This window comes from Mesoplodon densirostris, chromosome 7, assembly GCF_025265405.1.
Source record: "Mesoplodon densirostris isolate mMesDen1 chromosome 7, mMesDen1 primary haplotype, whole genome shotgun sequence".
In the NCBI taxonomy this organism is placed as follows: Eukaryota; Metazoa; Chordata; class Mammalia; order Artiodactyla; family Ziphiidae; genus Mesoplodon; species Mesoplodon densirostris.
The window spans coordinates 55,462,729-55,476,177 of NC_082667.1; the positions used below are offsets into that span (position 1 = coordinate 55,462,729).

Below are 13,449 nucleotides of genomic sequence, written 5' to 3' on the forward strand. Positions count from 1 at the left end.
AGAGTTTTCATGAATGTATAAACTTGCCAGTCATGAAACAGAATGTATCTCGAAATTTCCCTTGTGCACCTTTCTAGTCAATCCCCTTCCAAGCTCAAAAGAAGCTTTTGATTCCTATTCCCATATATTAGCTAGACCTTCATATTGATGGAATTTTACAGTACCTGCTCTTTTGTGTCTTTCTTCTTTCACTCAAAATGCTTTTGAGATTCACCCATGTTGTAATATATATCAAGTGTGTATCAGTCTGAGTAGTAGTCTGTTGAAAGACTATATCACAATTTATTTACCCATTCTTCTGATGAGCATTTTGTTTGTTTCTTTTTGGTATTTTGAATAAACTAGTCATTGATTCTGAATGCAAAACTATTTTGTCTTTTCTCCTAAAAGAATGTGAAATTTGAACTATCTTAAGAAATTTCTTATTCATAAATAAAGACTGAGTGTAGGTAATTTAATGCTTATTTAAAGGCTTCTTTATGGCAGTAGCAATAAATCAATTACAGTTTTTTTTAAAGCTACTTTTTTTTTCTATCTTTACCTTTTAGTCTGATATATATAATGCAATTATTTAACTACATAAATTGGGATTAAATTCTTGTAACCCATAAATTCTCTCAGCCCAAGGCAAGAAGAGACGGTGCTTATCATTTATTTTTTTTCCAAGAATAGACTTAGTGAAGGTATGACCTAAACCCTGCTTTGTAGTACAACATCTCTCATCTTTTGGGTGGATATAACTTTTGATGCCCAAGGACTTTGTTCTAATGCCAATCTTGATTAGAAAAGCAGAAACTCTAATCTTATTTATCAGTCCCCGCTTTGAGTAACAGTGTCAGCACTGAGAAAAGAAAAAAATTATAAAGCTTTTTTTTTAGAAAGTTATATTTACAATCCCATGGGAGAGCAGGTGAGGTGCTGGAAAAACTGAAAGCGAAGAGAGAGAAAGGAAAGAGGCAGGGGGGTAGTGTTCAGAAAATGATATAACTAAATCTTTCTTTTGGTTTGAAGGTTTTTTTTTCCATCAAAATTCATTCACAAAGGTATGATTTTATTTAATATTGTGTACCTGCCTTTCATTTAAGGTCAATTAAGTTATGATCTTATGAAGATTTTTGTATCTTTGCAAAACTGATAAGTTCTGGGTCAAATTTTTCTTAAACTGGGGTCTTTGGGGCCCCAGGTATAGAGATATATACTTGGGAGTTTGAGAGTTCTACCAATATATTTCAGTTTAGTTTTTTTTTTTTAATTGAGGGATAGTTGATGAAAAATAATATATAAGTTTCAGGTGTACAACACAGTGATTCACACTTTTAAAACACAATTTTTAAAGGTTATACTATATTTACATCCATTATATTGTAAAATATTGGCTATATTCCCTGTGTTGTACAATATATGTTTTAGTTTAGTTCTGTTTCATTTCAGTGTTGTTTAAAATATTTTACTACACATTAAATTAAGACTTCTCTTTTGCTATGATAATTCATCACATTTTCCTAAAGTGAGACTTTTCTTTCTTTTTTTTTTTAACTTTTTTTTTTAAACATCTTTATTGGAGTATAATTGCCTTACAATAGTGTGTTAGTTTCTGCTTTATAACAAAGTGAATCAGCTATACATGCACATATATCCCCATAAAAATATGGAATGCTTCACGAATTTGCATGTCATCCTTGCGCAGGGGCCATGCTAATCTTCTCTGTATCATTCCAATTTTAGTATATGTGCTGCTGAAACGAGCACTTTTTAAACTTTTCTATTGTGGCACAATATACATAACATAAATCTTACCATTTTAACCATTTTTAAGTGTGTAGTTCAATGGCATGAAGTACAGTCACGTTGTATAGACTTTAATTACATCAGTATTTCTTAAACTGGAATTTTCAAGAGTATTTGTAAATTTTATTTTTCTTTTTTATAAAATTAATTTTTATTGGCATATAGTTGCTTTACAATGTTGTGTTAGTTTCTACTGTACAGCAAAATGAATCAGCTATACATATACATATATCCCCTCTTTTTTGGATTTCCTTTCCATTTAGGTCACCACAGTGCATTAAGTACAATTCCTGTGCTATACAGTATGTTCTCGTTAGTAATTTATTTTATACATAGTATCTATAGTGTATACGTGTCAATCCCAATCTCCCAATTCCTCCCCTTCCCAGTATTTGTACATTTTAAAAGAACATTTTTTTTCCTTTAAAAAGGGTTTGTAGGGACTTCCCTGGTGGTGCAGTGGTTAAGAGTCCGCCTGCCAAAGTAGGGGACACAGGTTGGAGCCCTGGTCTGGGAAGATCCCACATGCTGTGGAGCAACTAAGCCCCAGCACCACAGCTACTGAGCCTGCGCTCCAGAGCCCGCGAGCCACAACTACGGAGCCTGCGTGCCACAGCTACTGAAGCCCACATGCCTAGAGCTCATGCTCCACAGCAAAGAGAAGCCACCACAATCGCACTGCAACGAAGAGTAGCTGCTGCTCGCCACAACTAGAGAAAGCCCGCGCACAGCGACAAAGACCCAACACAGCCAAAAATAAATAAATAAAATTTTAAAATAAATAAATTAACAAAAAGGGTTTGTAATTTTTTTTTTAAAGTTTTTGGCTGCACCCCACTGGTATGTGGGATCTTAGTTCCCCGACCAGGGATCGAACCCTCAACCTCCTGCATTGGAAGGCAGAGTCTTAACCACTGGACTGCTGGGGAAGTCCCAAAAAGGGTTTGTATATTATTTGAGATTAAGAATCAGTATTCTAGGTAATAAAGTCCTCTTATAGAATTTTTTTCTCTTGATAAATGAGCATTCTTTCTTTCTTTAGATAATAAGTCTGATATAGAACATTACAGTTTTTCCCTTTTTTACCTAGAAATGCAGAACAAAATTCAATTTTTAATTGTGGTAATCATTTTCTCTGTTCCCAATATAATTACTTGCCTATATATTTCTTTATTTTCCTTTAATTATAAATGGTCCTATTTTGAATGGTTTATATTATACTTTGAAATTCTTTTTAGTAAGTAGATACTATATAAATTTTAAATGCGCACTGAAATTTTTGGCTCAAAGTAGTAAACTATCAACTACAAATAGCTGAACTCAATCTAAATTTTAGGAATTTTCTTCAATAGTAGCAACTAATATTTTTAAAGTACTTACAGTGTGCCAGGGCATTGTGCTAATCAATTTACTGTGAATTATCTAGTAAAATCCTGTGTTGTAGGTAGTATTATCACCCCGACTTTACAGAGGTTCAAAGAAATAAAAAATCTTCCGCAATGTCCTGAGGCGGTTCCGTTAGGAATCAAGTCTTGCGGAACTCCAAAGCTCAGGCTCTTAACCAAAATGCACATTGTATCCCAAGCTGCACATTCTACTTTGCATTACTGATGGTTTTTCTGAAATTCTTTGTGGGAGAATGCTCACTGCTTCTCCCAACGAAGCGGAACCCTGTCTTGTAACAAACTTTTTGTCCTTGCACAAAGTTTCCTACCATGTCCACCCTCAGTGCAGTCCTAGTCCACCCTCTGATCTTGGGCCGCTACAGAGCCTGGTCCCCAGATCTTCGTGCCTCAACAAAGCCCCTCCCCCTCACACGCTGGCAACCACAGCAGGGCCCTGTCCTCTCACACCTTGGTCCCTGTGAAGAGCCTGGTCCCTTTAGACCCTGATTTCCTAGCAGGGCCCCAACTCCGCAGACTAGTGATCCAGGCAGAGCCTCGTTCCATCAGGCCCTTGTCCCCCAGAGTTTTCAGACACTACTTTCCAGGATAGGTGCGGTTCTTGTACCTTAGCAGTATACCTCAGCAAACTTTCACTGAGACATCTCCATACAAAGGTTCCATCCCAACCCCTAACTCAGGGCACCTCTCCACCTTTCCCCTCTCCAACTTTTTCTCAGAATCGTTTTTTTCCCCCTATTCTGCTCTTTTGTTGCTTCTTATTCACTCTCCTCAACTTCCCCCACCATCTGGTGCCCCAGTTTCTGTCCCGGGAGTGCCTCTCCAAACTTACCCAACGCCCTCTCTCCGAGGAGCAGCGATCTCGAACGGCTCCCTGCTTTACCTCTCACCTTTGCTCTCGAGGACCCGGCTAGGCGATCCTCCCACGACTCGCGCGGCCCTGAAAAAGTGTTTTGGCCGGTTATCGAGTGAAGCTCCGCCCCCTTCAAGCCTATTGGTCACCGCTCCTAAAACTCCCGCCTCTCCAGCTTCCAGCCCGCCTCCCTGCCCTGCAGCCCTTGTTTTCATTCCCCTTGTCACACGAGGCAGTGGCGAACCCGAAGTGGGAGGAGCGAGGGAGGGGGGCGGAAAGAGAGCGGAAAGCGACAGGCACTGGGCGCCTCTCTTTCCTACGTCTGACTCGGTTCTCGACTGCTCCGGGCCGCCGTTGTATTGTGGGATCGCTGCGCCGTGCCTGAGACGCTCGGATCCGCAGGGGCGCCCACTTGCTAGCGCCTCCTGTCGTCTGTAAGGTTGCCCTGCCATTTCTCGGCACCCCAACTCCCCCCACCCCCCTATCGCCTCCTCCTCCATCCTCCAGTTCAAAATGGCGGCGGCGGCGGCAGCGGTGGTGGCTATGGCTCCTCCGGGCTGCCCGGGTTCTTGCCCCAACTTCGCCGTAGTCTGCTCCTTCTTGGAGCGCTACGGGCCGCTGCTCGACCTGCCTGAGTTGCCGTTCCCCGAGCTGGAACGGGTGCTGCAAGCTCCGCCGCCGGACGTCGGTAACGGAGAAGGTAAGCTAGGGGCCCGAACGCCCGGCGGGAAGCGGCCCTGGCACGCTCCTTCTCTCCGCTCTTCACAGACATCCCGGACCTCCGCGGCTCTGTCCTCCCGCTGGGGTGCAGTTCCGCCCGGCCGATCTTCTCCTCCCAGCCCCCGGGGTCTTGGGCAGTGGGGAGGCGGGGCGGAGGCCCCATAGGGCCACTCCGCCCGACGCCCAGCAGAAGTGGGGGCATCGCGGGCTAGGTCTGGGCTGGGGGCGGGGAGGGGTCATTGTGCTGGTCGGCCGCCCCTGGGACTGCTATCCCGCGGCGGGGGCCGGGCCCCCCAATCCTTCTCCCTCTCGGTGGCGGGGGAAGGGGAGTGCAGGTTCCGGCCAGCTTTGCGCTTTTCTCCTCTACTCCTCCCTCACTCCCTCCCCTCCTCCCACCATCCTCGCTACCATCTCCGGGGAGGCTGGGCTCATCTTCTCGGGGCGCCCCTTTCTCTCCTTACACCTGGGTGGGCGGGGGCCAGCGGACACTTCATCTCTCCCTCCCTCTAGTGGGAACTCCCCCGAGAGAGTCGGCTCTGGTCTCTTTTCCTTTCCCTTCCAGGGCTGGTTTAACCCCCAAACTCCTTCCTCTGAGTCGGGAGGTTTGCTCCTCCTCCTTAGGAGGGGGTCCTCCTCCATTCTCGCTTTGGGGGGCGAAGTCGGTTCAGCTTCTCCACTTTGGAGGGTAGAGGGTTAATTTCTCCTCCCCCATAGTTTTCCTCCTCCTCTCCCCCTCCCCCCAAATAATAGAAGAGCATCTCCCCACTTTTCCAATCCCTTCCCCCTTCATCCTGGCATAAGGCTTAGGGGAAGAAGAAGTCGCCCTCCCATTTGCAGGGTAGGGTGGGGTGGTTAGTATGTAGGGTGGAGGAGGGGCTCAGACGGAGGGGAAACAGTTGAAGAAGGTGCTTGTTGCTCATGTTTCTCTCTCTGGTGCCGCCGGTCTATTATTGGTGTTCGCAAGTGGTGCTCCTTCCACATAAGGCCACCGCGCGGCTTCAGGGCGCATGCTCTGCCCGGCCCCATTGAAACTTCCTGCTGCTGCTGCGGCGGCGGCGGCGGCTGGTGGTTCTTTTCGCTGGAGCATCTCCGCGCTGCGCCTGCTGCCTTCAGCCCTCATTGAGCGCATACACTCCCTATTTATTCCAGATCCATGCCTCTGCTTTCTGGCACATTTCTTTTTCCAGAGAAGGTTTTTTTTGTTGTACTCTGAGCATTGCCTTTATCTGGGAACAGCCCTTGGCTGGAGAAGAAACGTTTCCAAATAGGTCTTTTTCCCCCCGCTTTTTGTCCGTATTAGGTGGCCACAGTGGACTGGGTATTGTGCAAAACAGATAGCTATTTCCTTTACAAGAAATCAGGGTCGCTCTTCAATTCTCCATGAAAATGAAGAAGTTTCTGTTAACAGAATATATTTACATAGCTAGGAAGAGCCCAAGTGTGAAGTTGTTCAAAATATTACCTATAGAGAAAATTATATTATGGCTACCAAAGACTCAAATTAATACAGCAGTTATAGTACAGGCATATATCTCTTCTTACCTGCCCAGATCTCCTCTACCATTCATAAACTCTGGCAAATAAAAGGTTATATTATATAAAGACTTCTGCAGAATTTCTTGAAAAGTTAAACTCCCCAATATAGTCATTTCAATTACAATTTGATGGCTATCAAATTGTATTTATATTTATTTTATGGAAATGATCATTATGAAGGAAAGTGGTCATTATGAAGGAGAGTGCCTTATAAGTTACTTTTAGGATACCTTGGGAAATGATGGTAATGTATCTATATGGGAAATGTGGGAATTTGAGGAAAGGGATTGCTGGTAAATTGTTTTTGGAATGTATTTGGACCAAGTTGGAATGCAGGCATAAATTTTCTGTCCTGGCATTATATTTTGGGTGGTATATAAGATTGCTTGCTTCTCCATTCCTTTTAAGTATTTTGGCCACTGCATTTGGCTTCTGTTAGTAACAAGAAAAAATATCAGGGTCAGTCTAATACTTCATGTTACTTTTCTATCTAGGATTGAACAATGGGCGACTAGCTAAGTAAAAAATGAGAAGTAATACGAGTTGAGAGATTATACTAGTGGTGCAGCCATGCATTACTGTTGGTATAGTTTCAACTATAATAATAGAGCTTGTCATAAGGTGATCCAAGAATAATAATTAATGTTACACAGTTCAAGATCCTTGACAAGTGAAAAGTCTCTGCAGGTGAAATGCTGCAATTGTGCAGGGAAAAGATTTTTAGGCCTTTGGTGATGGTTAACCTACTTCTAGTAGTTGATAATACTGCTCCAACTAAGAAGATTTGGACTGAGTCTTGGGGAAGGAGTTGTGGCGTACTAGAAGGAGTTAAAAGACATTGGTTTTAGTTGAACTAAATATTTTGCTGATAATCTCTGGACAGCTGAATCAACCTCTTGAATAGTGTAATAATATGTAGTTTGTGGGGCAAATTACTTAATTTCTATGGACCTCAGTTTCTTGAGTAAATAGAGGTAATATCTGAGGATCAAATGAAATGTTTCAGAAATCCTTTCATAAACCAAGTACTTATAAATATTCTTTTTTGGGGGGGGGGCATGCTGCACTGCCTGCTGGATCTTAGTTCCCAGACCAGGGATTGAACCTGGACCCTGGTAGTGAAAGTGCCAAGTCCTAACCACTGGACCGCCAGGGAATTCCCTAAATATTCTTGTATTACAAATTTTATTAAAGATATTTGTGAGGTAGAAGACACAAAAATACATTTGGAATGAAAATGTTAAATTTTTAGCATGTAGTGAGAAAGGAGTTTAAGCACAGTGTATTGTTGAGCTATTGTACTCTTGGGGAAAAGTCTTTGTTATATTTAAAGGAGTTTTGCTCTATATACATTTTAGTATTTTTAAAAGGCAGTTCTTAGTGCCATTTAAATAATCCTATTTTATAAAACTTTTGGTTTTTCCTAGTGTGAATATTCCTTAAAAGGTTTGTAAAGTATATTCTTCTGAGTTGCCAGTTAAATTCTTTTTTACCTAGTTATTGTTGTAGGTATATCGACATTATGACATCTTTGGAGAAGGCTGTATTTCTCTATATTGTCCTTGTTTAGGCGCTTTATGATCTTTCCCTTAAATTTTTGTTTATAAGTCTTAATTTGACATTATGGCTTCAGCTTAGAATGCTCTTCATCCCCTACAGTGTCAATTATTAAATTTGGTTTTATAAACTACTTGTTTAGTCTTAAGGATATAAGCTACCATTTATTTTTTTATTTTATTTTATTTTTTGCGGTACGCGGGCCTCTCACTGTTGTGGCGTCTCCCGTTGCGGAGCACAGGCTCCGGACGCGCAGGCTCAGCGGCCATGGCTCACGGGCCCAGCCGCTCTGCGGCATGTGGGATCTTCCTGGACCGGGCCATGAACCCGTGTCCCCTGCATCAGCAGGCAGACTCTCAACCACTGCGCCACCAGGGAGGCCCTAAGCTACCATTTATTGAGCATTTACTATGTGCAAACATCATCCCCTTATTTCTTACAACTATTCTCTGAGGTTGGTACTACTATTCCTATTTGGCAGGCATAGAAACTAAGGTTCAAGAAATTGATTCAGCTGTCCAGTGCCCAAGCTTATACAGTTTTTGGTAGAGTCTTAGATTTGTTATTGATGTTAGTTAGAATAGGAAAAGAATGTGCCAACTGAAGGTATGTTTTATTCCCTCTCCCTCAGTCTACTGTAGCCCTCCCAATTCTGTGCTCTGTATGGACCTCCCCAGCTTCGTCTTGATGGGAGGTGGTTGATCAGGAGGTATGGCTGTAAACAAAAGTGGACATGAACTTTGTGGAATTACCAACATCCAAGGCTCCCAAGTATCTTCCCTCTCCTCCAGAGGGCATTCTTCTTCAAGAGGAAAATGTAGTTTTTCATTCTTTAAACATAGTCTTTGTATGGGTACTGATTGAGAAGTTATATGTATCTAATAAAAGTCTATTAAGGTGTGTTTGGATAAGGTTGACTGAGTTACTGTATAGTATTAAACAAGTTGAATCATTAGTTTTTTGGTTTGTTTTGGTTTTTTAATTTTAATTTTTAGAGTAATTTTAGTTTTGATTTGTGTTTTGCATTTTTAAATGAATTGAAGTTTAACTCTTGCAGTCAAAATGTCAAGTATAAAAGGATATACCTTATTTTTTTAACTGGACTTGTGATTGTAACTTAATACGTTCTCTTCTGTTGGTGATAATCGAATTGTGTGACAGCAGTTTTTAGGTTCATTCATAAAGTAGAAAGATGACTTTACCATAACTAGAGTCACCATCTGTTGCTTTGAGCAAAAGATCTTACCAGGTACATGTGCCAGGAGTTGCATGGATCTACAGTGGTAGGCTGTTGGTGGTAGCATTGCTGGAACCACAACCTCTTTTGGTTGAAAATGTCTAGTTTTGGATCTTCCACCTTTGAAAGAAGAAATATTCTTTAGACATTTATTAGAGGGAAGGAGAGAAAGGTATTTCTTTTCCATCATTTTTGGTATATCACAGAGTTGAGGTAACCAAAAGTTATGGACGCTCAGAGGGAGGTTGTTGGCATTGTCCCAGAACTGGAGGTAATAGGGACAGGAGTTTTCTGGCTAAATTGGGCCTGTTAATGAAAACTGACTTTCTTCTTTTTTAAATTACTAAAAGTTTGCCTTGAAATTTACCTGTGTTGTTAAATTCTCAGCTAGTAAGGAAGGTAAACATTTATTAGCTACTTCATTTACTTAATTTATATATTGAATATTTGCTATATTCTAAGTACAGTAAACATTATGGTGATTATGTATTTTTTAAAATACCCTTTTTTTTTTTTTTTTTTTTTGCCCACGCGTCTTGTGGGATTTTAGTTCCCAGACCAGGGATTGAAGCCAGGCCCTTGGCATTGAGAGCACAGAGTCCTAACCACTGGACCACCAGGGAATTCCCTATGGTGATTATTTTAAAAAGACATTAAACACGGGCCCTTCTTTTAAGGATTTTCTAATCTAGTAAGAAGTAACAAAGCTGAGCTTGAGTTACTATCATCATTCAAATGCTTATTTTTTTCTTTGGGATTTTTTTTTTAATATATAGATTTATTTATTTATTTATGGCTGCGTTAGGTCTTCATTGCTGCACGTGGGCTTTCTCTAGTTGTGGAGAGCAGGGGCTACTCTTTGTTGCAGTGAGCGGGCTTCTCATTGCCGTGGCTTCTCTTGTTGCGAAGCACAGGCTCTAGGCACACAAGCTTCAGTAGTTGTGGCACGTGGGCTCAGTCGTTGTGGCTCGTGGGCTCTAGAGCGCAGGCTCAGTAGTTGTGGTGCATGGGCTTAGTTGCTCCACAGCATGTGGGATCCTCCCGGACCAGGGATCGAACCCGTGTCCCCTGCATTGGCAGGCAGATTCTTAACCCCTGCACCAGTGGGGAAGTCCCCTCTCTGGGATTTTTATCAACTGGAGTTAGTAGTCTATGAATTCTAGTCTATAAGTTAATAGACTAAAATTATCTCTATGACAACTTTATGGTGAGATGTACAACCTCATACAGTGTGGGAAAGTATGAACAATTCAGACCCAAAGTACATTTTAGCCTGAATCATCTATTCAAGAAAGGTATGTGTGTTCCTGGATTTGAGAAAATTTCTTTGGCTGTCTACCTGATGGATATAGTCTTAATATATTGTGCCTGGGTGTTTTTGTTTTGTTTTTCTGTTTTTACTGTGCGGCAGATCCCATTACAAAGGGTATCAGCGTGTTTTCTATTTTCTTTTTATGTTAGAATTTTTGAAGTATCAAATATTGCTTGAGAGAGTAATCTGGGGCTTCATTTAAAAAAGATTGATTCTTTCAACAAATGTTAATTGATTACCTAATGTGTGCCAGGTACACTATACACTGGGGATACATCGGTGAGCAAGATAGATAAGATCCTTGTCCTATGGAGCTCATAGTTTAGCAGCAAAGATAGACAATGAAGCAGTGATTTTTTAAAAAAAATGTTATTATATGGGCAAGTATACTGTACACTCCAATGATACATATTTTTAGTGAACTTTGTTTTATAATTTGTTTAGCTTTGTATTTATCCTATCTGTATGCTTTTTTCCCTATATTTTTACAAGTTTATCTTAATAATTTTCTGGATGGTAGGATTATAAGTTGTTATTTTTTCTTTGTATCATATTTTTTCACATATCCTTTTCAATACTAATTATGTATCTCTTTGGTAATCACAAAAACAAATTATTTAAGAATAGTCTTATACCAAGAAGTGAAATGGGTGAAAGTGGTCAAAAGGTACAGACTTCCAGTTATAAAATAAATAAGTCGTGGGGATATAATGTACAGTTAATTATACAATGTATAATTATACAATGTATAATGGTGACTATAGTTAATAATACTGCATTGTGTATTTGAAAGTTGCTGAGAGAATAAATCTCAAAAGTTCTCATCACAAGAAAAATAGTTATGTGGTGATGGATGTTAACTTATTGTGATGATCATTTCACAATGTATACAAATATTGAATCATTTCGTACACCTGAAACTAATATAATGTTATATGTCAGTTATATCTCAAAAAAAGAATTAAGAAAACTAGTTTTCTAAAAGGTTTTATAAAAGAAAAATTGAGTTGCTGCCTTATTTACTTTTAATCTTGAATTACCTCTCACCATGAATATTACCATCAACCACCCAAGTCACCCAGATCAGAAACCAAGGAGCCAACTTAGACCTCAGTCTCTCTCATACTTTGTTCCATGTCTTGAGTCTATTTCTTTATCCCATTTTATATTCAACCTCACTTTTCCATCATCATTACTACTCTGTTTTAGTCAAGCTGAACTGCTTGCAGGTCTCTGAAGGTATGAAAGGTTGTTTCACATCTTTATGCCTTTTCTTCATCCTTCTACCTGAGTTGAATATTCTCTTTCCACCTTGCTTCCCTTGCCTGCTCACTGTACCCCTGCCCATCATTAATCTGCTCTTTAAGCACCAAGTGCTCATGTGAAATTTTTCCTGCTTTCTCTGTCTCTCAAGTTAAATTAACCATTTCTGCCATTTTACCCCACAGTGTCCTGTGTAGATTTTATATCACAATACTCATAACAGGGACTTCCATAGTGGCACAGTGGTTAAGAATCTGCCTGCCGGGCCTCCCTGGTGGCGCAAGTGGTTGAGAGTCCGCCTGCCGATGCAGGGGATACGGGTTCGTGCCCCGGTCTGGGAGGATCCCATATGCCGCGGAGCGGCTGGGCCCGTGAGCCATGGCCGCTGAACCTGCGCGTCCGGAGCCTGCGCGTCCGGAGCCTGTGCTCCGCAACGGGGGAGGCCACAACAGTGAGAGGCCCGCATACCGCAAAAAAAAAAAAAAAAAAAAAAAAAAAAAATCTGCCTGCCAGTGCAAGGGACACGGGTTCAAGCCCTGGTCTGGGAAGATCCCACATGCTGTGGAGCAGCTAAGCCCCCGAGCCACAACTACTGAAGCCCGCGCCCCTAGAGCCCTTGCTCTGCAACAAACACAAGCCTCCTCAATGAGAAGCCTGCTCACACAATGAACAGTAGCCCCTGCTCGATGCAACTAGAGAAAGCCCGCGCGCAGCAACGAAGACCGAACGCAGCCAAAAATAAATAAGTAAGTAAGTAAGTAAGTAAGTAAGTAAGTAAGTAAGTAAGTAAATACTCATAACACTTTTTGCACTTACAGTCTAGCCTTTGAGACTTTAATCTCCTTGAGGGCAGGGGTAATGTTAATGAGACGAATAGTTTTTCCCCAATTTATTATAATGCCATGTTCTGTTCTAAAACGTCTTTTTAGAATTAAATCTTAAAGTTAACTTTTAAAAAATATTTTTAAAAATTTATTTATTTTATTTATTTAGTTTTGGCGGCATTGGGTCTTTGTTGCTGCATGCGGGCTTTCTCTAATTGTGGCGAGCAGGGGCTACTCTTCGTTGCGGTGCGTGGGCTTCTCATTGCTTTAAGAGAGGAGGTGCATTGGGAATATAAAAGAGCAAATACCTAACTTTTCCCAGAGGATATCATAGCATCACTGTAGTCATTATGGAAATTTGGATGATTGAAGAGGAGATGGAAGAGCATTCCAGGTAGTGAACAGCATGGGAAAAGACATAGAAGTGTGAAATAATATGGTGTGTCTAGGAAATTGCAACCAAACTTTAGGCATTAGCTTTCCAAAAGATTTGTGGTTGAGGAACTTCAGACCATGTGAGAAAATCACATTGGGACACATGAGTTATAAGCTCCTTAGAAGTATATTCTTTTTCTTTAAAGCAAAAAAAAAAAAAAAAAAAAAAGCATGTGAAATAAAGGCAACATGTCAGTGACTTAACTCCATAAAGAATTCATTTTGCTTTATTCACTTTGTTTCTAGCATAGTACTTAGCATATAGTAGATGCTCAAATGTTGGTTGAAAGAAAAAATGTCACATATTTCAAATTAGTAATGATGGCTGTTTTGATGTACTTTTAGTTTTTCTTTTTATCCTTTGCTTGCTAGAGATTTGTCATAGTGTAAGTCTCCTTTTCATTTTGGGTATTGGTTATACAGATATATACAGTTGACCCTTGAACAACAGGGGATTTAGGGATGCCCACCCTCATTGTGGTTGAGAATCCACATATAACTTCACAGTCAGCCATCTGGCT

At 41.0% G+C, this 13,449-nt stretch overlaps 2 protein-coding genes and 1 non-coding gene across 6 annotated transcripts in view; 1 reads left to right on the plus strand and 2 right to left on the minus strand.

The window, feature by feature from the left end:
• AAMDC (adipogenesis associated Mth938 domain containing) overlaps nucleotides 1-4,150 on the minus strand; it is a 33,498-nt gene extending 29,348 nt beyond the window's left edge. Inside the window, exon 1 of the mRNA XM_060102805.1 lies at nucleotides 4,024-4,150. The gene's annotated coding sequence lies outside the window, so the exon portion shown is untranslated. The remainder of the gene's footprint in view (nucleotides 1-4,023) is intronic.
• On the minus strand, nucleotides 1,643-1,749 carry LOC132494535 (U6 spliceosomal RNA). The gene has a single exon (XR_009533112.1). It is a non-coding gene; the product is annotated as a U6 spliceosomal RNA (small nuclear RNA).
• Nucleotides 4,151-4,346: 196 nt separating the features above from the next.
• The window catches only part of RSF1 (remodeling and spacing factor 1), a 181,835-nt gene continuing 172,732 nt past the window's right edge, over nucleotides 4,347-13,449 (plus strand). For 2 of the 4 annotated variants that reach the window (XM_060102804.1, XM_060102803.1), the window contains exon 1: nucleotides 4,347-4,744. In XM_060102804.1, the coding sequence (XP_059958787.1) occupies nucleotides 4,558-4,744 (187 nt within the window). In that variant the 5' untranslated portion in view covers nucleotides 4,347-4,557. Of the gene's footprint in view, nucleotides 4,745-12,212; nucleotides 12,416-13,449 lie in introns of those variants that run through there. The other 2 variants (XM_060102801.1, XM_060102802.1) reach the window with 2 other exon arrangements.